At 35.7% G+C, this 24,095-nt stretch overlaps 1 protein-coding gene across 8 annotated transcripts in view; it reads left to right on the top strand.

The window, feature by feature from the left end:
* Window positions 1-24,095, top strand: part of MON2 (MON2 homolog, regulator of endosome-to-Golgi trafficking) — a 122,639-nt gene that overhangs the window by 49,672 nt on the left and 48,872 nt on the right. For 6 of the 8 annotated variants that reach the window (XM_072862735.1, XM_072862680.1, XM_072862717.1 and 3 more), the window contains exons 24-34: window positions 498-791; window positions 1,555-1,753; window positions 3,637-4,265; window positions 9,134-9,277; window positions 9,788-9,805; window positions 10,072-10,200; window positions 11,797-11,987; window positions 20,483-20,543; window positions 21,856-21,979; window positions 22,793-23,000; window positions 23,834-23,916. In XM_072862735.1, coding sequence (XP_072718836.1) covers window positions 498-791; window positions 1,555-1,753; window positions 3,637-4,265; window positions 9,134-9,277; window positions 9,788-9,805; window positions 10,072-10,200; window positions 11,797-11,987; window positions 20,483-20,543; window positions 21,856-21,979; window positions 22,793-23,000; window positions 23,834-23,916 — 2,080 coding nt within the window. The remainder of the gene's footprint in view (window positions 1-497; window positions 792-1,554; window positions 1,754-3,636; window positions 4,266-9,133; window positions 9,278-9,787; window positions 9,806-10,071; window positions 10,201-11,796; window positions 11,988-20,482; window positions 20,544-21,855; window positions 21,980-22,792; window positions 23,001-23,833; window positions 23,917-24,095) is intronic. The other 2 variants (XM_072862689.1, XM_072862743.1) reach the window with 1 other exon arrangement.

Below are 24,095 nucleotides of genomic sequence, written 5' to 3' on the forward strand. Positions count from 1 at the left end.
TGTTGCTTCTGGCTTTCATTTTCTTTTCTTTCTTTCTTTCTTTTTTTTTTTAATGAAAATTAATCTGTAGTCAATTCTACAAATGAAAGCCAAAACCTATCTTTTGAGTTCTTACTGAAGTCCCATGCTGTCATTTGGAATCATATGTAAATTGAGTGGGCACAATTTATCTTTAATCTGCATGATTCCAAGGTTAGGTAAAGAAATAGTATTGTGTTGTAGCCATGTTCATCAGTATCTTGTTTTTAAGACCTTGTTTCCCTTTCCTAGTACTTCACGTATAACTGGGGCCTAAAAGCTCATGCTAAGAAAAATACTTTCTGCACCTTGCAGTATTTATGTGCTGATCGTCTTCCATCAGTGTAGGGAAATTAATATCGTGATGTACTTCGCAAAATACTTTTAAATGTGAAAATAAGAAACAATTTATTTCACGATCATTAAGAGCATTATAATATTTTTATTGTACAACAGCATATGTCTTATTTATTTTGCAGTGGAATATTTCAGATTATTTTTTCCAAAGAGGTGAAATAATTGAAAAGGAGCTAAACAAAGAAGAAGCAGTGTTGCAGAAACAGGCAGAAGAAAAGGGGGTGATGCTGAATAGACCTTTTCATCCTGCACCACCATTTGACTGTCTTTGGTTATGCCTATATGCCAAACTTGGAGAACTGTGTGTGGATCCCCGACCTGCAGTTAGAAAGAGTGCTGGGCAGACATTGTTTTCTACTATTGGTGCTCATGGAACTTTGTTGCAACATTCAACATGGCATACAGTAATATGGAAGGTATGATGTGTAAGCTTCCACTGAAGGTTTTTTTAAATTGCATTCATGTTTTGGTAACCATTGACATGCTATTTTAATATCAGTTAAGTAGTTAATTAAGACTTTTTAAAGATAAGATATGGTGGCAGAAGTCTGATACCATCTTTTGGGGTTTTTTTCTTTTTTATGCGTTCTTTTCTCTGGCCCTTAAAGCCTCTTATGAAATGTAATTTTTGTCTCTTGACCATTTCTTTCTTAGTCAGGAGTTGTATAAAAAGTCTGCTCCCTTCCTATGAAGATGAATGACTCCTTTGTGTGAAAATATGGTGATGTTTGAGGGTCATGTGATTGGATTGATCTGATATTAGACTGAGCTTTACTTTGCACTCTGTTTTGGCTCTCTTATTTGAGAGGGTCCGTCAAATGCCCTGTTCTAGATCACAGTCATGTTGGTTGTGCCTTACGGAAAAAGTCAGGCTGTAGTTGAGTCTGTTGCCTGTTGTATCTGTGAGGTACCTGAGATCCATTGGTTTTAGCCTTCTGTTAGTGCTAACACTGTTCTCAGTTGTTTTGATCATGCTGTTTCTAACCCTTCTCAAGTGAACATCAGTTGGCTGATTCTTACTCTTAGCAGTTGCAGACACTGTTTAGAATAAGGGAATTCCCAAAGTGACACAGTGACAGAAAGGATAATGGAAAAATCACTATTTTTTTGTCATTTTACCATGAATACAACTATGTTATTTGAAAAGTTGCTTTTTTCCCCTTTTTCTGACTCTTACAGGTTTTATTTCACCTGTTGGATAGGGTTCGAGAATCTTCTACCACAGCTGACAAAGAGAAGATTGAATCAGGAGGAGGCAACATTCTCATCCATCATTCAAGGGATACAGCTGAGAAACAGTGGGCTGAGACATGGGTATTAACACTGGCTGGAGTTGCAAGAATATTTAACACCAGGAGATACTTATTGCAGCCGTTAGGTAAAATTTATAGTTTAAAGTTATTGAAAGATACACTAATAAACTTGCTGCTTTTGTATATTTTTTTCAGTTAAAGTACTGGGCAAGAATCTTAATCTTAGCTTAAAAGTGTGTTCTGTTGTGTCTCACCTCAAATGTGATGAAAATTATGGAGTTTTTAATTCATGCTCCTTAGAGCCAAAAATTGTAAGTACCAATTTCATCTTCCGTATCACAGTATTTGAGATTAAATCTCACTAGTCACAATTCTGGGTGCCAAATAGCTTTAATTTATAGTAGCCTGGTAATAATAATAATTTTTCTGTTCTTTCGTTGTCAGAACATATTTTTCCTCTTGTCTTTCTAAGGTTATGCAACACTTGCCTAGAACTCTTCCGTGGCATCAGTGTGTCATGTTTAACAGTGCTCTTACAATGTAAAGAGAATTCACTTGTAAAGTCAGTGAAGTATTTAGCATAGAAAAGAAGAAAGGAAATTTTTTAATTAAAGATTGGACTTTTTATGACGTGAAAGACATTGAGATTATCCACTATTGCAAGTGATTCTTTTTCTCCCCTCATGATACTCCTCCACTGTTTGTCTTGTACAGAGATGTCAGTTTGAGTTACTTTACTGTTGTCCCTAATGTAGCTAACTGAAGTGAGTTCCCCTTTTCTTCTTCTTCCTTAAAATCTTACCTTTCCCATTTTCAGGTTTTTTTATTTTTCTTCTGTAAGTTCGTGGTATCTTTATTTCTTTCTCTTCCTTTTTTTCAGGCTCTGATTTTTCCCTATTTATTTTTCGCTTTCTCTTTATAGAAATTAAACATTAGGTCATTTACCAAGCTATTGTAGAATATAAACTATTACTACATACAATTGAACAATGTAACTGTATTGAACTAGATAATATAATTCAGCATTCATGCCTGTTTTGTACAGAAAAAATGTTTCAGTTTAGACTTCTAAACAGAGATATTCTGATACAATTTCAAAACAGCTTTCATTTCTAGTCTGGTTAACTAGAATTACTTAAATACATTACTTTCAAAAATAAAAATGTGATACAAAGAATTTATAGCTTGCAAAGAAAATTCCTCATTACATTAATATACCTTCACCATCCCATAATATGCAATTAATGTATATAATTAGAAATAAGTTGTTATTTCATTTTATTTATTTGTGATACAGATATCGACATATTAATAGCTATCAAGAGTATTGGTAATTTGCAGAAATGTAGTAGATTTTAAACTGTATTAAACTTGAGTTAAAACTGAATAAAAAATTAAAACATTACAGGGCTATTTTAATTATTCAAACCCAGTAATTAGTAACATAGAAAATTGAAGGTTAATGCTAAATTTAATGAAAAACTCGAACTCCAAAAATGAAATCTTTCTCCATAGTAAAATTACCAGAGCATTTTAAAATCAATTCTTTATAAATGCATATATAGATAGAGATTTGACCGTTAGTCTATAGATTTGACCCTTAATTTCTTGTGTGTTCTTAACACTTTTTGAAATCAACAGGCATCTGGTATGTATAAGAACAAATCTGTTTCACTATCCTGAATAAAGAAAATGTATTTTTCTGGTATGGGATGTGGTATTGTGATTCCCCCCCCCCCCCCCCCCCAGCAAATTAGACATAAACATTGATATATTGTTTCATTCTTCATATTTGTGTGTTTCTCTGTCACATTCATTCTTTCTGGTTACAGTTGAACTGATATATTCTGAAAGTCATTCAAGCCATCGCCTAACCTCATGAAATTTCTCTGTATTAGAGTAACAAGTACATGAACAGCCTTTTAGAGTCAGGGTGGGTGGGAAGGGGAATAGGAAGCCAGTTCCAAGTTGATTTTTTTTTTCCTCTCTCTCTCTTTCTTTTAAATAGGAGACTTTTCCCAAGCCTGGGATGTTCTTCTTGATCATATCCAATCAGCAGCACTGAGCAAAAATAATGAAGTTTCCTTGGCTGCTCTGAAAAGCTTCCAGGAGATCTTACAAATTGTTTCTCCTGTCCGAGACTCAGAGAAGCCTGACACACCACCTGCTATCAATGTTTCTGTGCCTGTGGTGGTAGGGACAACAACTGCCACTAGTCTTGGCAGATCATTCATGAGAACTGACTCCATAGGAGAAAGAATAGGAAGATACAATGGATCTGAACCACCTGTAATAACAGATGAGATTGAAGATTTGAATCTTTGGTGGGCAGCCTGGAACAGCTGGTATCGGATTGGTTCAGAAAGTACAAGGCCTCCAATTACTTGTGATAAATTGACTTTCATTCCCAGCCAGCCTTTTCTTACAGCTTTAATTCAAATATTCCCAGCTCTTTACCAACACATCAAAACTGGTTTCAGCATGGATGATCTCCAAAAGCTGGGTGTCATTTTGCACGGTGCTGTTTCAGTTCCAATCAGTTCTGATGCTTCCCCTTTCATCCTTCCATCTTACACTGAAGCAGTTTTGACAAGTTTACAGGAAGCAGTGCTTACAGCTTTAGATGTTTTACAAAAGGTAATAATGTGACTTCAAATGCGTGGTGAAAGGTAAACTACACTGTGTCTCAAGTCTTCTTCTCAGAACTATAGTGTGGTGACTTAAACATGAATTTTTAAATTATTTATAATTGCACAGCGTACTATATTAGAACAATCCGATCACCATTCCTGGTGCAACCCAGGTGCTCTGCATTGAAAGGAATGGTGTAATCTTTATGAAATGCACCTTTGCTTGATTGCAGAAATACCTTAAGTGTAGTGCTGTGTTTGTAGCCATTTACTTGTCTATCTAATATTACAGTATTGTACTATTATGAGCATCTGTACACAGTGTTGGGGGAATAGTGCCCCAAACAGTATTCTTTATGTTGCCCAGGTACTGCCGTAAACAAAGTCTAGAAGAATAGTGATCATGAGAACTTTGAGTTCATGCAAAACATAACACACAAAAAGGTCTCTGGCAGACCACCTGCCTTCTTGCCTCTTGTTAATCAGGTGTTTAAGGAAAATGTCGCATCTCTGCTCAAGAAATTCTTACTATAGAACTCATCCTCAAAGGGCACCCTTCATGCAAGTGAATCTGTAAACAACAAATTAGGGTGCCCTTTTTCTGGATAGTTAAAAAAAGAAAAAAGGTATTGCTTCTTTCTTTCTGGAGTTGTAAAACATCTCCTTGCAAAATACATTGTTAATTCAGAAAACGTATTTATTCAAAAGAAGCAAAGTTGATAATGAATGAGATCATGCATTTATATTAAGCACTACTTTAAAAACAAACAAACTCCCAAACCCCCAAAAAACTGACTTGGGAAATGCCAGAATTAAAACTGTCCATGTGACCTGACTTCATTCCCTTTGGGCTTTCATGTTATGGCTACTTTGCTTAACTATGTGGTCATACCTTTTTTTTTTTTTTCTCCTCTTCTCCCCCCTCTCAGGCAGGCTCCTGCCTCATTTAGCTCATAGAACGCATGGTGCCTACTTAATGATCAGCAATTTAGCGTCTTGTTTTCTTTTTGCTTAGTGTGGGTTGACTTATCTCATACTTACTTAAACCCCACAAGCAAGGCAGACTCATTATTTTGCAGTCATTCCTTTAGTTTATGAGTTTAACAAATATTCATGAATGTATTTTGAAAACAGAGATATAAGATTAGAAGTTGGTATTAAATCTCAGTTTTGTATGTGGGGATATAAAGAACATGAAGTTTTAACACCAATCATATCCACCAAATTTTTGTCTTTTTCTAGTCAGGCTTGACCCTTTTATACCCTTCCCTTTCCAGCAGGTCAGCCCTGCCCAAGTCCTGTTTTCCCCACTTAATCACTCCATATATTTATCTCTCAGATTTTTCTGTTTCTTTGCAGGTCTCCTTATCCAGATGTTCTTAGCTCCCAAAGGCTGCAGGCATTAGTGCTTTTCAAAGAAGGGGTTACTAGAGTTTTTAACATGAGGAAAAATGGCATATTTTTTTATACTCTTGTTCTCGTCAAGATGTTAAATGGTTTTAGCTGAAGTTTTCTTAAACAATAACAAAAGCAATAACTCCCCGTGAGCAACAGAGACATCCCCCCTTCCCCTCTCCCAGTCAAAATGGTTAGCATAGCAGTCACAAGCCTTTGCAAATACAGACTTAAATAGGAAGCCTTAGGTACCTCAATTTATACAGTACCTCCCACCCCATCTATAGTTATATTACTAACAGGACAGCACTGAAGTCACTAAAAAAATAAGTTAAAGTATATTTGGACGTAGTAAGTTCTGTGAAGTTGCATGATCACTCCTCTTGGCTATAAAACACAGTACAATTCACACGATAAGGCAGCCAGCCAATGCTGATGTGGAGCAAAGGCCATCTGTCAGATGGTTTTGCTGGAGGCCACGGTATCTTCTTCTTCCTCTGTTGAAATGAATTAATACTCTCAGGAGTACACACAGAAGCTAGTGGAACAGTTAAAGAAGAGTATGTAAAAACTTGCTACCTTCTTTTAAACAAATGCTTCTTACATGTTTGCATTGCGGGATCAGATTAAGTTTTGTTCATTGCTGATACAGGAAGGTTTGGGTGAGTTCTGGTTTTCTAAAAAGTTCTGGAACACCCATGTAATTGGAATAGCATGAAAAAACCCTGAAATTTTTAAGACTGAGCCCCTGACTGGTTTAATAAAGAGATTTTATGATGTGATTGCACTAGCAAAGAACATTGCAACTTGAGAACATAGGACTGGAAGGGGAACCTAGGTTCTCCTTTCAGACTTCTGTGTGTTGAGCCCATTTTACACCCTTTGTTTTGTTCTTAGTTTTCTTTTTATTCTTCATTAGAACTTGTTTTCCACTCTTTCACTGCTGTAGTGTAAGTGCCTGCTTCATCACTGTAGCTCAGCTACAGTTTGTACTCAAGCCCAGATTCTCTGATTATTTTCACTGCCTCTCTCCATTGACTCTGGGTCAACTCTACAGTGAGCCAGCTGGCTCATCAGACAGAGGAACACAGATACATACTCGGGGATCAGATACATTTGAATTCTGCCTCTGCAGGCAGTATGGATACAAACCTCTTGAGATATGAGTGTGGTAAACTCAAGGCCATACCTACATACACTGGCAGAGATGGTAGAGAATTTGCTATGGAGAGCTGTAAAAAAAAGAAAACAGTAGTCCATGACAATAGTTGCACTGGGAGTTGTTAGATAAATATGAACTATTAAAAAATGTGAAGGTTAGTACCGGAATGCTTTAAAGCATAAATTTCTGAAACTAAAGTACTGTATCAATTTTTACAACAAACAATGATCTGCAGAGTATTTTATTTTAGGGTTTATTTGTGTTTTGTTGTTGCCTGACCATTCCTTTTTGATTTATACATGTCTCTTTACTTAAGTAAGTAAATAAGTATGTATCTCTTAAAGATACTTTCAACATCCTTTGTCACACAGTTTGCTAGGCTATTTTTGAGTTTTTCGTACACTTAGATAAAAGTTACCTTGTGTCAGTCAGAAGCATAAACCTCTTTGAAAAGCAATTCTAGTTAGATGAATTTTCAAAACTAAGTGACCTAATCCGTCTTTTTTTTTTTTTTTAATATTATATGGATAATTTTTAGAGTTGAAAATACCCCAGTAGACTGGATAGAAAATGCTTCCATTTGTAAAATAAAAATTTTACAAGAGTTTCGTAAAATATGAAGAATAAGAAGCTACTCATGCACAAACTTCAAATAGGAAGTAGTTATTGCTTTTGTTCACCAGTACAGAAAAAGTAGCATCTGAAATTGTTCCACTGATCCTGAAATGAAAAATAATAACAATAATAAAAATCTAACAATGTGGAGTGAATGGCAAATGTATTTTGAAGTTTTGCCATTATAGATGTTAAGATAGTCTTCTGTGGGTAATGTAAGTTGCACCTGTGCAAGTAAGTTGCATCTGTACAAAAGCTCTCCAGGGGTTTGTGGATGCTCTCTTTCTAATCCATGTGCTGGTACATAAAATCATTTATTATACCTTTTCTAATAGATATGTAATCTTGCATTAACCTGTTAAAATTTAGTGCAGTTAAAATTTTAGTGCAGCAGCATATCAGCTGAAATTGCTTTACATGGTGTTGAATACTTTTAGATCACCAATTAACCTTTTAGTCTCCTGCCACACAGGTGAGTATCTAGCAACAAAGCATCTTTTTCAGAGTTCAGTACAGTCGTGAACTTGAGCACCAGAAAAAGAGTATGGCTTTTTAGGAGTGCTGCACTATATTCGTAATGTTGATGAAGCTTTTTGAGTGTTAGACATGCATTTTGAATTGCAGGAAGCTGAGGAAAAGGGAAAGACCATTGAGGATTCATGGGGTGCTCTGCTGCAGGTTGTAGATTGCCTGAAGGTGCAGCTAGGTTTTAGGGTGATCTAGTGATGACAGTGCCTGTAGGCCCTTGGCTCGCTCCCTGTCATGGCTGGGGACTCAGGATATTTGCTAGCCCATCGACTGCCAAAGCTCCTGACACAGCCCCAGCATGGAGTCTGCACTCAAACAGCTTCGGAGCTGTGGGCACCTTGAGTGAGCTCAGACACAACTTGTCGTGGATGATCTGTGGTTAATGAAAAAGGGGTTTGATTCCTCCCCAGAGAAAAATGACAGTACAAGCACAAGGTCTTTTTGCGGAGCAATAAATAGACTGTTTCTCGAAGCTGTGGGAGGAAAAGCAAGACATTTTAAATGACAGAAAATAATTGGAGTAACTTCATAGAATCATTGTATCTGGCTTTGAAAATACATGTCCCAAGATTGCCTTGGGATTTGTATTGCAGCAGGAAATCATTAGCCTATGACAACATGATATTTCACTGACATCATCTAAGTACACTCTTCCTGAAATGTTTTCCATTTTAAAGCAAGATTATGAGATTCAGCTATACCAAAAATCATATCATTCTCATTTTATTTATGTTGCTTTCTGTAAGACACAATTTTAAATACTTACAAAAATCTTGTATGAATTACTTCTGAGATTTAAATGTTCCTTGAAGTAGAACTTAAAGAAGATGTGACTGAGATCAACAGACAAGACTTATATAAGACTTTGCTTTGACATGACAGCAAAATGAGTTTGTAAAGAAAAGGTATCTTTTATTGGATGAAATTATATAGCTGTATTTACTAAACTATATATGCCCAGGTATCTTGCCACTTAATTCACTTTAACAAAAAACCAAAACTTAGTTTCCTTAAACTGTTAGAACTATACACTCTCTATACAGCATGACTGTACAGCATGACTCTTGCATAGTCTTAAATGGGAATTTTTCTTTAGGAGCTTCTTGCACTGATGCAGATTTTTGAATGGGAAGCTCAAGATAAATATTAAGCTTTTGTATTTTCTTTTGGTATAGGCTATATGTGTGGGCTCAGAAAGTATGCAGATAATGTATCCTGCAATCTTTGACCAGCTGTTGGCCTTTGTAGAGTTTTCCTGCAAGCCTCCACAGTATGGACAGCTGGAAACAAAGCACATTGCAAATGCAAAGTATAATCAGGTAATTAATTAGAAATCTCTTTTGTTTCACTTGGCTGGTGAACCCAATTCAGCTTCAGATACAGGTTGTTTAGCAAGATGCATTTATTCCATCTGTAAAAACTTCACTGTGCATGTTGAGTAATAAGTTAATTTATTAGTATTTTTTACATGCTTTTGTCATCTTCGTTTGCTCCCTTTGAATTCTACTTTGCTTTTATACTTTGTATTCCTCCGTGTAGGAAGGTCTGAATTTGTCCACTGAGTTAATCTAAAATAACTTGTCCTACATGTGATACCAAATTTAATAGAAAGACACCATAATTTTGAATGGAGAAAATTCCTTCAAGCTGCAAATTTTTGAATTGCACGTGCTGTAGAGAAATGGGACATTCAATAATTCTTTTTATCTATGTACTCTGCTGTTCACTAAGCATGAGCATCTGATTCACTGTAATCGAAGAGGTAACTATTATGTATGTATTAATTCTTCTTATTCTATTTGTCCTGCAACACAATGGAATCACACTAGATACAACTATTTGCACCGGTGAGTTAAATTTCCTTAAAGATTGTCCTAATGTAGTTGCCTTGCCTAGACTGCAACATTTATCCTACTTAAATGTACTTTACTTCAACGTAGAGTACATTTTCATAGTCAGACTACATTGTATTTGCAGTTTTGTTGCTTGGACCATATTCTTAGCACACCTTGCATGCATTAAACTGAGAGTTCAATGCAAAACATACGTTTTCTGTTCCTTAATTAATATGTTTTCACATATACTTCAGTAATTCACTAATTTCTTTTCCTAGGCGGAATGGGTAGCATTGAATTACGTACCATTTGCTGAGAGATCACTGGAAGTTGTTGTGGACTTATACCAAAAGACAGCTTGCCATAAAGCTGTGGTAACAGAGAAAGTTCTTCAGAACATTATTAAGGTACAAGTTTGTCCTGCGTATGCTCTGAATTTAATGAGCTTATATTGAAAATGATGAGTTTTATTTGAGCTAGTGTTGATAAACACTTTCTGGGAAGCTTAAAGCTTTAGTAAATAAATCGATATTTTATGCAGATGAGCAGCAGATAGTAATTTCTTTTGAAGTTGCAGGGCTATTGATTAGGCTATATGTATTGTTCTTTAGCTGGATAACATCAGCATCAGTATTTCAGTGTTAATATAAAAATTAACAAATGTGTAGGCCACAAAATATTAATCTTTGAAAGTATTATGCACCTGAATCTGATAAGCAGGCCTTTTAGTAAATAGGGCATTGAAGGCCAACGACCAATTTCTGTAGACTGTCATATATACTTTGGGGACGTGTGCTCTAGCTATTACTTTTGATTTGCTTTTAATTACTTTTTGTGTCATTGACATAGCTATGAAATGTTACGGGCGCACAAATGTGCCTTTAAAGTGAAATTGCCAAACTCTTAACTTTTTTTGACCTTGTTTCCATTTTGGCAAATAAGTTTGGTAAATAACAGAAGTAGTAGTAAATGTCTGGAAAAAAATGTATGCGACCTAGGTTTGTTTGTAATGACTTGGCTGACATCAGGTTGTTCCTGTAGTGAAATTCAGAAACCTGAATGTGTTTAAAATATGGTATTATTTACCATTATGTTATGTGGTATTATTTGGAATATGTTATGAATTAAATATTTACATCTCAAAGTTAATGCAGTTGTTTTCCACTTCTGTTTTAATGGGATCAGTGAAACTGATCTAAACACCACTTTTCTTTAATGTTCACAGTTGATAATAATGTGATCTATTGCAGTGGATGAAAATGTTTTTTAAATGATTTTTCATGTCTCTAAAGCCCATGTTGATGTTGGAATTAGATTTGACCCCTATGAACAATAGCAGCAGAAGAAAATATTCTGTTTATCTCTAGGATTAGATCCTAGCTCTCATAATTTTTGGCAATAGAGAGTTAATTACAATTGACTCACTCTTGAGAGCAACAAGTGAGTCTTTCCTCCTTTTGCTTTCCTCAAATCAGATTTCACTAAAAGCATTGGGGGCATCAGCAATGACCAGGTATCTTGCAGTGGTTATGTATACAGTTTTACTTTTGCATATTAGGAAAAGTTTAATGAGGCTTTTTTTCTTTACTATGGAAGCACTTGGGATACCTTTCTAGGAACGAGACTAAACTCTCCAGAAGACACTCATGATAACGAACTGCCTGCAAGCTGTTACATGTTAGGAAAGCCCATTTTTCAGGCTTAGCAGAAATGGTGGATGGCAATACAGAAAAAGAAAATTAGTATGTAATTTCATAGTGTAATTGGTAATGGATCAACTCTGACTTCTAACCTTGTACTTGGCAACAGACCTGTGCTTTAGCCAGCTGGTATATGGTAAATGATCTTTATATTTTTAAAAGAGCATCTCATATACCAGCAGAAAAGGTAGGGATGTGTACTATCATCTGTGACGGTGTCCGCCAAGATCTTCTGCAGAAACCAGTTGTATTCTTAGATTTGTCTGAGCAACTATGAATTTTGTTTTAACTTTCATTTTGCAGACACTAAGAATACCTCTTAGTCTGAAATATTCCTGCCCTTCTGAAAGCACATGGAAGCTAGCTGTTTCCTCTCTTCTCAAAGTTCTCTCTATTGGACTACCTGTTGCAAGGCAGCATGCATCTTCTGGAAAATTTGACAGTATGTGGCCAGAGCTAGCAAATACTTTTGAAGACTTTTTATTCACCAAAAGGTAAACACATTTTTTTTTTTTCCTCCCCCCAAAACTGGAAAATATTTGTAAGTAATTTGTTTACTAAATGTGACAGTAAAGTTCAGTAAAAATAGCCTTACCTTTAGAGATATTTGATATCTGAAAATTATTTTAATGAATGAAGAAAAGAAGGTAACCAGTCTGTCTACTTCAAAAAAGTATACTTTTAGAAAGTAGTAGAAAAAACTTCATTCAAAAGGTGAAATGTCAGAGCAAGAAAGAGCTCAACTGACCTCTGAATACAAGGCATAGCCTTTCTGACCAGGCCAGGGAATTCTGTATGGACTCCCAAGGATGTTTACTGTAGATTTCATAGAGAGTTACTGATGTGTACTCAACTTGTTCCTTTTTTTTTCACTTTGAACAGATTTTTTTTTTTAGTTAAGGTGAACAGCATTAACTATATGTATTTCTCTTGAGTTCCATCTTGAAATATTCCACTTACTATGAATTTTGGAAAATTATTTCTTACGTTACTGTTCACTTAGAAGCCCATAGTTATCTTGCATTTGTTTCTACCCAAGATAAATTGACTGCACCTTAATAATTAACCATGTTTTATTTATAATACTTTGTGAAAAGTGTAGCTAAGTAGTCAGATTTATAACTAGACACACAGGCAGATGTATAAGTACATGCATAGTCTCTCAAGAATGGAACACTGTAGATGTGGGCATGTTGAGAAAGTCCAGAAGTGAAAAATAATAACCATCAGAGACTTAGACAATCTGATCTATTAGTTTGTTCAACCAAAAGAATATATCATTAGGAAGACATGATAGATCTTCAGAAAATAGCAGAAGATTGCTCCAGAGAAGAATTTTTATTGTCCCTTGAGAATGGGTAAAAATGGATTTCAGTACAGCAAAGATTATCTAGGTTAGACATTAAGGAAAACTTTTACTGTAAGGAAGGTTAGGTATTGTAGAAGATTGCTTAGGAGCGGTATGGAATTTCCATTTTCTGTGAACGTCTGTGAGTAAGCATCTTTTAGGAGTAGTTTAAATATATCTAATAGTGTCTCAGATTAAAGGACAATGTGGAATATGAAAAATTTAATTCCCTGATTTTCTGTGTGTATGCTGATTTCAGTAACAAATTAATCTTTCTTTTTAATAGAAAACGGTAGGGTTGTTCTGTACCGAACACTAATATGCTGTGTATTTGTGTGTGTATAGTTTTCAAACACACAAAAATCAGCAACCAAACACAGCTGTATTTACTAACGATGAATAAATAGCAGCTTGCCCAAAACAGACAAAAACCAAATACCAGTGAAACTTAATTTTAGAGACACATCCGTTAGTGAAAATGTTTATAATAATGAATGGTTTGGGAATTTCATCAGTAGGGTTACGTGACAATTGAATGAAAAACCTTTCTTTTGTTTTTGCATTTACTTCAAAGAAATATTATTAAATAGGAGGACCTTCAAATAAAAAAGCTCGTCAAGACTACATAAAAGACACTTTAATCATCCAAGTTTTTGTTTTGATGCTTCACTGTTTCTTTAATTTAAAATAATCTTTGCTTGGTTTTGTTTTCAGCTGTGGTTAGTAGTCCTGCTTCCATTCTGAGACAGACAGTCTAGATCAGCTAACACCTTATAATCAATATCATTGTTGGGTTTATAAAATTAAAATGAAGGTTTTTCAGGTTATTGTAGAAGAATATATGTTCACTTAGAAGTTACTTTGGGAATATGTACTACTATTTGCTATAAATTAATTATTCCTAAATATCTGCAAAACAGATTAAACATACCCATTTTGCATGTTTTTAGCTGACCCAAACTGGCACTGCTACAGTTTTTGGGTATTAATAATGCATAAATCCAGGGAAGTGAGATTATCACAGATCTTCAATGTAATTCAAGATAATCCACTATCATCTGCATGACCTTTTTGGCCAAATATGTTGTCTATTTTTCTTAATTTACAGTGAGTGATTTATACTTTTCTTGAAAGTTGTTCCAACCATAGAAATTCCATCTTAACATGTTGCTTGCTAGAAACAATCACTGTTGGCGTTAATTCTAGTAGCTTTTGGCAGCTGTCATACATGGGCGAATATTCTCTGGAGGTAAAGGAAAAATAGTACTTCTGTGAATATTTATGATGCCCTAAAACTTGTCTGTCTTTGCTTAAGTCTGGTTTTACCTCTTTAGAGACCAGAGTGTATTCTATAATTTTACATACAAAATATGTTTTAGGGATCAGCACTTTCATCAGAATTAAAGATGCTCTCAGAAAAATTATATGAAACTTTTCTGTTCTCTCACTTAGAAGCTTTAAGGTTCAAAAGAATTTAAAATATTAAAAATAGGCTGGTGGTTTATAGAACCATTTGGCTACAGCAGGATAATTTGGCCTGTTATTATAATTAATGGCCATTATCATTACTTTTTCCCGGCTTGTTATGAGTAGATGACTTTTGCTTATATAGTTGTATGGCTATTGAATGTCTGGTTTGGCACTGGGGTTTTTGCCCCCCACTAATCTCCATCTTTTTCTAAATCGCAGTTTGTCTTCCCAAGTGCACGGTTCTCCCACTTACAGTTAGAGCCCTATCCCTTAGTAGCTTTAGGATAGATAGCCTTTCTGTTCCCTCTATCAGCCTGAGCCTTGTGGTCCTAAAAAAAGTTAAAGCTAAGAAGGGAGTACATCTGCCTCATACCAGTAGTCAGGACAATTAGTAATAGCAGTCACTTCTCCTTTTCTTCATCCTCTTCCTCCTCCTCCTCCTCCCCACAATGCTCCTGAAGCGTGCCTCTCTCACTGTGATGCAAGGAGGGCTCTAGAGATAGCTGTGGAAGTTCCCCATGTTGAGGTAATTCTCTTCTGATTTCCTTTGCTTAAGTTCTGCACTTATGTGCAAGACGCTGTGAAACTAGCCTTGGCAAATAGGGCAACCTGTCCCTTTTGTGTTAGAATTTTCTAAATTGTGTCTTTTTGTGGATTGTAATTGCAGTATAGTCAGTCTCTTACATTTGTATTGTTCCATTTCTAAGTAAATTGAATTAAGAATTTTCAAACTTACTGTGTTCTTTCATTTTTTTTTCTTCGTTATAGTTCTAATAGAAAATACATGTTAAACATAGTGGTGTCTTATTCCAGAGTAATTTGGGAGAATCTAGCCACTGTTTTGAAAGTAACAACTAAAATTTATCACTGAGTTGAGGAACCTTCAGATTATAGGAGAAGGCAATGGGAATGTACTTTCCTTTCCAGCTGTCCATGTTGGTCCTTTATTTTAGGCCAGCTAGGTGGTATAAAAGCTGTTTTTCAGTCTGTTCCCTGACTTATTTATATTAACAATAGGTTGTGTTTTTAGAAATTTTTGTAGTGCTTGGATTTTTGTCTGTATCACCAAAATCAATTAACCAAGGCACAGATGAGAAGATGAGAGCACCCTGTGCTCTTAGTTAGATTAGTGACTTGTAAACTTGACTTGGTTTTAGTGACCCTGCTGACCATAACTGTGGCTTACTGCAACTGTGAGTCAGTCAACCCTGGTGGCTTTCCAACTTGCGAATATGCCATGCAGGGCAGGGGGTTTATTAAGTGTGCAGAAGTGTACAAATCTGCCTGCGCTGCTGAAGACCAGCATGGATTGAAAAGGTTCTGGAGTGCAAAGAATTTGGAAAATGCAATTCAGAGACACCCCAGGAGGCTATCAGCGAGACAGAGTAACGGCATTACTGCATTATCTGGATTTTTACTGTTATCCAACATGTCACCCCTTGTGAGAGGAATACAGTTAGATGTATTCAGTTAGAACTGAAAATTTACTACTTATGCTGGCATTCTGTAATTTTTCCTAAGTGCTCTGCTTCAAGGAAACGGAAATGTTTTTGTCACAAAGAAACTTACTTTTCTTTCTTCACTCCTGTATACCTTTTCATACTCCACACTTTCCACTATTTAGTGTTCTACATGTTCCATGCTATTATCTGTCCAGACTTCATGCAAACCTAGGTAAATGTCTTCCTTTTGTACCTGCCCTTCAAACCCTTATTCTTCAAAGCTGACTTAGCACTGCTGGAATGGTTCTAAATATGAAATACCTGCATCTCTGTAAAACTTGGAAATGTCTTACTGCAGTCAGTCCTCCTAGCAACACTGCATAACTGATTTGGCTAGTTTTTCCCTTTAGCTTTGTTCATTAAAATATCCCAGTGCATACTGTCTCATTTTTGTGTGCACATTCTTGAAGTCTCTGCCTGGCTGAGGATAGAGTAGAAAGGTAGAACTCTTCCTGTTTCACTGATGTTCTACATTTTTAATCAACACTTCAAAAATTTTTCTAATCTAACTCATAATTCTTCTAATCACTGTGGTCCTAGAAATCACATGTATACATAGCCTAATATTGCTTCCACCAGTGAAACTGAGTTGGCATTGGTTAGGCAAGAGGTCACTGTGGTTAGAACCCTTAAATTAAAGCTTTGTGAATCTCTGTGTTTAAAATAGTGAACCTCCTCTGCATGGTTTTGCTTCTGTCTTTTGGACAGAAACAGGTTTTCAAGCCAGCTATGGGGCTGAATGAGAGCAGATACTCATTGATGTTTAAGAAGTACAAAGCACAGCAGAAATGGTCTCTGCAGCTTTGTACATCAAGAAATTTCAAATATAGCCAAAAGAGCCCAGGTAAATGAAAAAGGAAAATGTTACTGTCATAGAGAATTAACAGCTTCCAAGCAATAAGCTTCAGCTTTTTTTTTTTTCTTTTTTAAAGCAAGCTACAGCTGAGGAGGCTCAATAATCTTGATTTTTATTATAAATCAAAATGGCATTTAAAAATTAATACATTTCATGTAACTTAATTTATACAAAATTGTCTTCTAGTAAGAGCCTCGTCTGTTTATTATTTCATAACATTCTTCTTTCCCAGAGGCTTTCATGAAAGCATGTCAAGCCATTATATAAAATAAAATTCAACAAACGTGTGTATATATATAATTTACTAGAGCAGAAGTCTGTGCTCACATGAGGGAATTAAATCAATACTCTCCAAAAAGATGCTTCAGAGCAGAGTGCTGCTGTGCACAGCAGGACTCTGGGTGGCTGTTAGCTCTTTGTTGTTATGCTCTAAAGCCCTCCCTAGACAGTGGGCAGTGGCTGGGAGCTCTGTGCCTAGGAAAGCCTGCACATAGCAACAGTCTGCATCGCACTGCCTCTTACCTTCCCTGGCTCTTGACCCTTCCAGTACAGTTTGGCTGTATTGCATCAGACCAGCAAAGCTTTTGGCCCCTAGACAGATGTTTCATATAGACACCTTACTTACAAAAATCTATTTCCTTGGGAGTAATTTGCTACATGAACAAGTATGTAGCATAATCTGTAGCATATATGGCAGATCAGATATGGATGACTGGACAGAAAGGTTTTAACACCTCTTTAAAGTAAAGCTCAGCTCAGAGAGTCAGTCAGTCGTAAATTAGGAAGTGTCAGAATGAAAGCTTCCCATGTATTTCAACATGATCTGCATTTGTATGCATCATAATAGATTACATTACTATTTAAGGGTTTGCATAGTTAACTTCTTTATATGTTACAAAAGGTACTGACTGAACAGCTACGTAATATTTTATTTTATTCTTTGTTTTCAACATATCACTTCAAACTTCCTGACTGCCTACCACACAAACCAATAATAAATACAGTATTTAATATTTTCTTCTTTGGGTTTTTTCTAGTCATACATGTAATACTTGAGTGTTTCACAGACAGTGGTGAAGTTATCTACATAAAGTCCCTTTGAGGAAGGGGTATATATGTATTTTTCAAGCAGGAACTTTGGTACATACTATCATAATTGTCAAAAACTGAAAAGTAGCTGTAGGTATGCAGACTGAACTTCAGGTGTCTCATGCTAAGCACCCAGAAGGTGGGGGAGAAAAAGCCTATCTTGGAAAAATCTTATTTGACTTGGTCAGCATCATATAGGAGTGCTGTGCAGGGGGGAACCCGTTAGCTAAACTAACCAGATTTGAATGAGATTTAGAAGCCTCCAAAGTTCTTAAACCTTTCCTTAAAATTGGCAGTGGGATGGAGAAGACGGGCCCAGACGAGTACCCTTATGAGGACAAGGCTGGCACAGGTCCACAGTCGTATATTTGGCAGCTGCCTTGCCAGTGACCACGTGCTTAGCTCTGAACTACCCACCATGTCTGTTGTTTCCCGGGGAGGGACATGGGGTGGAGGCAAAGCTGGGGGCTGGGGAGGGAGTTTGGAAATAAGCCAAAGGATGCCAGTCTGCTTGTCACTACAATACTGCACCGATTCCTCTGCTTACAGAACAGCTTGGTTCTTTGTTCAGTCCAGAGCTCTCTTTTCTTTGCATCTGCCTATGATGCCATAAATTAGGCAGGGAATGTTGTGGCAGATTGACCCTATCATTTTTGTTCCTTCTCAGTAGTGACCATCCTGTGTACTTAATCAGATGGTTTCTCTGGAGGAAAAAAAAAAAGCATCATCTAATTTAAGATGCATCGTAACACACAAGCATACACAATAGCAGCAAGTTGAAGTACCACAGGCAATCTTAATTCTAATATTTCTAACCATTCCTTTCAAGTGGTCAAATTTCCAAACTGTTCCTCAGCTTGAAGATGTTATATAGTTATTTTAAAAAGGCAAAAAGTAAAATTATGGGAACAGGAGAGAATTTAATATATGAAATTAGATTGATGTTATATAGCGCCTTGTCTCTGATTTTTGTTGTTAATGCTACTGGTTATTCAGTTAGCTCTAGTAACATGTTACCTTCAGTGTAAATTGGACACTATGGAGAAACTGAACCCGCTATCCAGTGGGTTTTTCAACTGTCTTGAAATTTCAGAGAGACATAGGCATGAGGATTCTGACCTCTGCTCTATGTCAGGAAAATGAGAACAGCGTAACTAGGTCAGAACAGACCCATATCTAGACCTATGTGCTGTTTCTGTGGGATTAGTGGGATACCTAAGGAAGAGTGCAAGGTGACCACATAGTGATATTTTCATGATATGCTCCTTCAGCCTTCCGATTTACATAGCTCAGAAAGTTCTTGTACCACAGGTGGTCATTGGCTCATATTTGATTTTTCTTCTAATAATTTTACTATCTCTATGTTGAATCTGTGTAGATTTTAGCAGGCAATCCTATGATTATGGGATTATAAGCAAGGTATTTCAGAGTTTATCTATTATGTGAAGTACCTTCTGTGATTTACCCCCTGCCAAAGTGCAGTAGAAGCAGATCTGTAAAGCAAAACAGTTCATGATGAGGACCCATCACCTACAGAGTGCTCACTTCAGGTGTTTTATTTCAGAGTAGCTCTAGTCTGGCTTCCTATCATAGAAGCATCTACAAGAGCTTGGAGTACATTTTTTGGTTTAGTTTCATCGAAAATGAATCCAGTTCTATGCACTCTAAGACCAGGCATGAACCAAGGTTTATAAATGGGGTTGTCTAAAAGTTTAGCTTGAAAAGCCCATGTCTGATCCAAACTAAAACACTGATGTAGGCACATCAGCTGAAGTAGTTGATTGCTGTCTAAGTAGGAGGCCTTCACTCTTTCTGTCCTGAGGAACTTGGCCCAATAACTCAGCAGAAGCATAATCCAGCAAAGGAAAGAAATTTGAATTCACTGAACAGGTAGTTCAGTAAGTACAAGGAAGGACTCAATAAATTAGATAAAACTTCACCAGAGAAAACTGCATGACTGATGGTTGGCATAAAATTTCCAATCAAATGATACAAGATTTCCAAATTTACAAGCAGGTAAGGTAGAATCTTGTAAAGTATTTGGTAATTTTCATGGTTGAATCACTTCTGGACATTTCATCTGTAAATAAATTTTTATATACAGTGGAAGAACTGCAGAAAGTTCTGAATGTCTTCAGAATTATTGTTTGTAAAATGGGTTTGTCTCTTCATAAAATTCATTAAGAATGAGAACAAATATATCATTTCAGTTATCAAGGAAAAAGACAAAGTAATGTCCCATTAATGAAAAGTGTGTTTCATTAATGCAGAAGAAAATGTAAAATTAAAATCAGGTTTTTCTACAGATGTGCTGCTGAAAATCAAAAGTCTCTTATCTTGCAAAGTGAGAGAAAAAGTAAAATGTAATAAACTGTGATCCCCGATGATACCTTCACAGACTCATCTAAACAGATATTGTGACTTTTGCACATACAAGACAAGAGAGATTACTTGGAGATGCATATGAAAAATGGTGTTGGTGATGCAAGTCCTTAATCAGGTCCATCAGTTGTAACTCTTCAATTTTAGTGTTCTACTACTTTTTTCCTTTGAATCATGTTTGCCATCATTATTCATAAGATTTTATTCTAAAATGTTAATCATTACCATATAATAGTACCAACTTGATGCATGTAATAACTTTAAATGTGAAGCATTTTCCCATACTTATCTCCTTACACATGTTGTGAATTTAAAAGTATAATGTAGTATGTTTATTTTTAGTACACCTCCTGATAATCTCTCAATTCAAGAATTTCAGAAGAATGAGAGTATTGATGTTGAGGTAAGGAGGCTATAACAAATATACTGTTGAACATAATGAGATAGTGACATTCATGGATTGCATTTGGTTCTGAAATAATTTTTTGAAAAGTTACCCATTCATTGTTTTTTCTGTCATACTGTTTTCCTTTTTGAAAACAAGACAGGAAATTCATAGGCTCAGAATTCGGCTGCTTCGGAGTTAAGCAAAAAGTAGGAAGTGGCCTGCCAAAAACTACTTCTTGTCCACTCAAGTTCAAAACAGTGTAGGGTGGCTAAACCAGAATGTGTTTCTGCCTCTAACCCATTATCTAATTCTTACTTACTATGCTGTTCCCAAGCAATTACATAGGTAATTGTAAATCATGGAGGAAGCCAACAAACCTAAAGTGAGTGCTTTCTGTATTGAGGGAGGGGCATTCAGTCAGCAATGATGTTGTTGCCCTCTAGATGTGTTCTCAATACTGAAAAGCTTGGGCATAAATGAAGAAATGTTGCCTCTTTGCGCAGTACAGAGACCGCTGTAATTGTAACAGAGATCACGTTTGGTTGGATAAGGCCAAAGAAAATTAAGAGCTGATGATACTTGGAATGAAGAAGGACAGGTCCCCTTTCACTCCAGGACAAAGAGACGTGGCAGACCAGGGATTAGGGGTACAAAGGAAAAGGAGTTGCAGAGAAGACATGCAATATCTGTGGGCTTGATCGCCTGTCATCTCTCCAGCATGGCAGCTGGGACACAAAGATTTCTGGATGAAAAGCGGGAGCGGTTCTGTCTGCAGTGAGCAGAACTCTGAGATCTACTGCATTAATTTGTAGAGATCTAAACCCACCTTGTTCCCGAATGGGAGCATCAAGACCATGGATAGAAAGCATTTCAGTTACTGTGCATTGCCTTAAGCTTGTTTAGCTAATTAACTCACTTGTTCTGCTTTGCAGATGTCACATTGTAAGCATGTGATATATGTGTTAATGTCAGAGTGAGGATATTGAATTGGGTGGAGGGAGAGGGAGATTCCTAATGCTAGACCTTCTCTTTTCAAAACCATAAATTCGATTTGAAGTATATACTTCAAATGTCAGTGGAAATCTGAGTGATAACTGCTTCAGAAACTCTGACAAAAGTGGGGGGAAAAAAATGTATTATTTCAAGTTTGATGTTACGTACAAGACCACAATTTTTTGACATATCTGCAAATTTTAAAAGCTAGCATTGGAAAATTCTGTGAAGTTTCATTAGGCATGTCTCTTGTTTAATGTTTCTGTCTTCTTCATACTAGAATTACAACTTAAATATTCAGAAAACCAACATAAATATATTTCATTTATTTTAGGTGGTGCAGCTTATCAGCACAGAGATACTGCCATATGCTAATTTTATTCCTAAGGAATTTGTTGGTCAGATAATGACTATGCTCAATAAAGGCTCAATACATTCTCAGTCATCCTCCTTTACAGGTATGGTACCTGAATAACAAAAGATACGGTGTTCAAATCTACTAGAAAGTCATGAAAATGTTGATAGTACTTATTCTGATAAAGACTTGAAGTTCCATGGCATGTACTCAGTATAGGCTGTTTCATATCCAGCTTGTTTTTACAAATTATATTTTATTTCATGGAAGTTGCCGAGCATTCCTTGCAATTTTTTAAAAATTATTTCCTTACTTCTTGGTCAGTATCATATATAATATTGTACTTGTGTTAGTTTATATTTATTCTTTCTACGTAGTTTGTTTTGCATTGTGCCTGCTGAAACAGTTCTAACAATAATTTCAGACAATTGTAAGACAGACATAATATCCTGTTCCTAAAAACTAAATGACCTTAGCGTAACTATATGGTGTACCTAACCAAATACCTTATCTGCCTTTGAGAAAAAACATTTATAGTTTTTTGGGAAAGATGAAAAAAATGGACATACGCCACTACAGAGAAAAATATTTGGATTGTACAATACCAAATATTAGTACTTATGATGTAGAACTGTTTAATTGATTTCATATATTTTATTATTAAAGCAATGTCAAGTAGGTAACACGTTACTGAATGTGTTGCATATTTTATCTTTTATTTTTGGAACTATTGTGATTATTGCACAGTCACCTCTTCTTAGAATGTATTCTTAATATTTGTTCATATCACTGTTAATCTTTTTTAATACTAGAGGAGCGATAACCTTTTTGCAAAATATAATAAACTGACTGAAATGCAACATTTAGTGTATTGGCATGCATGCTGCACAATTAATATGATATTTTACTTTGACAGAAGCCGAAATAGATATTCGAATGAGAGAGGAGTTTTCTAAGGTGTGTTTTGAAACACTGCTCCAGTTTTCATTCAGTAATAAAGTCACAACTCCTCAGGAAGGCTACATCTCTAGAATGGCACTTTCTGTGCTCTTGAAAAGGTCACAGGATGTATTACATCGCTACATAGAAGATGAGAGGTTGAGTGGCAAATGTCCTCTTCCACGGTATGTACATTGCCTTTAGGAAATGCAAGGTATTACCAGTACTTTATGAGAAAAAGGTTGCATTCAAAATATCACTCAATCATTAAAAAAATATTGTGTGTGGGGGGGTGAAATTTAAAGCCAGGGAAATGTTTTTGTGGGGAAGACATTTCAAAGAAAATGTTGATACCAATTTTTTGTTGAAAAAGCTTTAAATAATAAAGGTCGTATTCAGTGCTGTTACATAGACAATAGGACTGTGACTTAGTAACTAACATTTTCAGTTACTGAAACAATGTTTCTTATATCTGTAACATAATAGTTCTGAAACCTGATTTTCCTTTATTCCCAGTAGAGCTATGTATAGTTTCTAAATTGAGAGGTGGAGAGTCTCCTCGAAAATAAGATAAAATATCCAAACAGCAACATTGTGAATCCTTACTGAAGTAATCGTTCTTGAAACAGAAAAATTGACTAAAGTACCAGGAAATTCTTTAAAATGGGAACTTATTTAAATTTCACTTAATTTTTGAAGGTTTTGATTATGAATGATGAAATTGATTCTTCTCATGTTACAGTTAATCATGTACATGAGTATTTTCAGATAGAGATGTGTATGCTGTTACTGTTTCCAGTATCAAATTTAAAGCTATCCTAGCTGAGACAACAACAATGATGGTGGGAAAGCTAAAGACAAATTATAACATTAATCTCTAAATATCCTTTTTTTGGTAGGCTTCATTGCAGCTGTTTCCATTACGTGGTTTTTTTTAAATGTCGTCTAAGTTTCAAAGAAAACTTATATTCTTGAGACAAAAATGAGTAGTTGACTGTTTGCATTTTTCCCTTTGTAGGCAACAAGTAACAGAAATCATATTTGTTTTAAAAGCTGTCAGTACTCTCATAGATTCACTTAAAAAAACTCAACCTGAAAATGGTAAGTTATTGTTAAACATGGTTCTAAACAAGATAACATTATATCTGCCACAAAGAGAAATTTATTCTTTCCTGTAGTAATTTTCACACAAATTTGAAAAAGTGTAATCTGTAAGATTCAGTCTTTTGTAATTCTGTGTATATGTAGGTGGCAGGTAGACCGAAAAAAAAAACAACAAA

The sequence above is a fragment of the Ciconia boyciana genome, chromosome 1 (assembly GCF_034638445.1).
Source record: "Ciconia boyciana chromosome 1, ASM3463844v1, whole genome shotgun sequence".
Lineage (NCBI taxonomy): Eukaryota > Metazoa > Chordata > Aves > Ciconiiformes > Ciconiidae > Ciconia > Ciconia boyciana.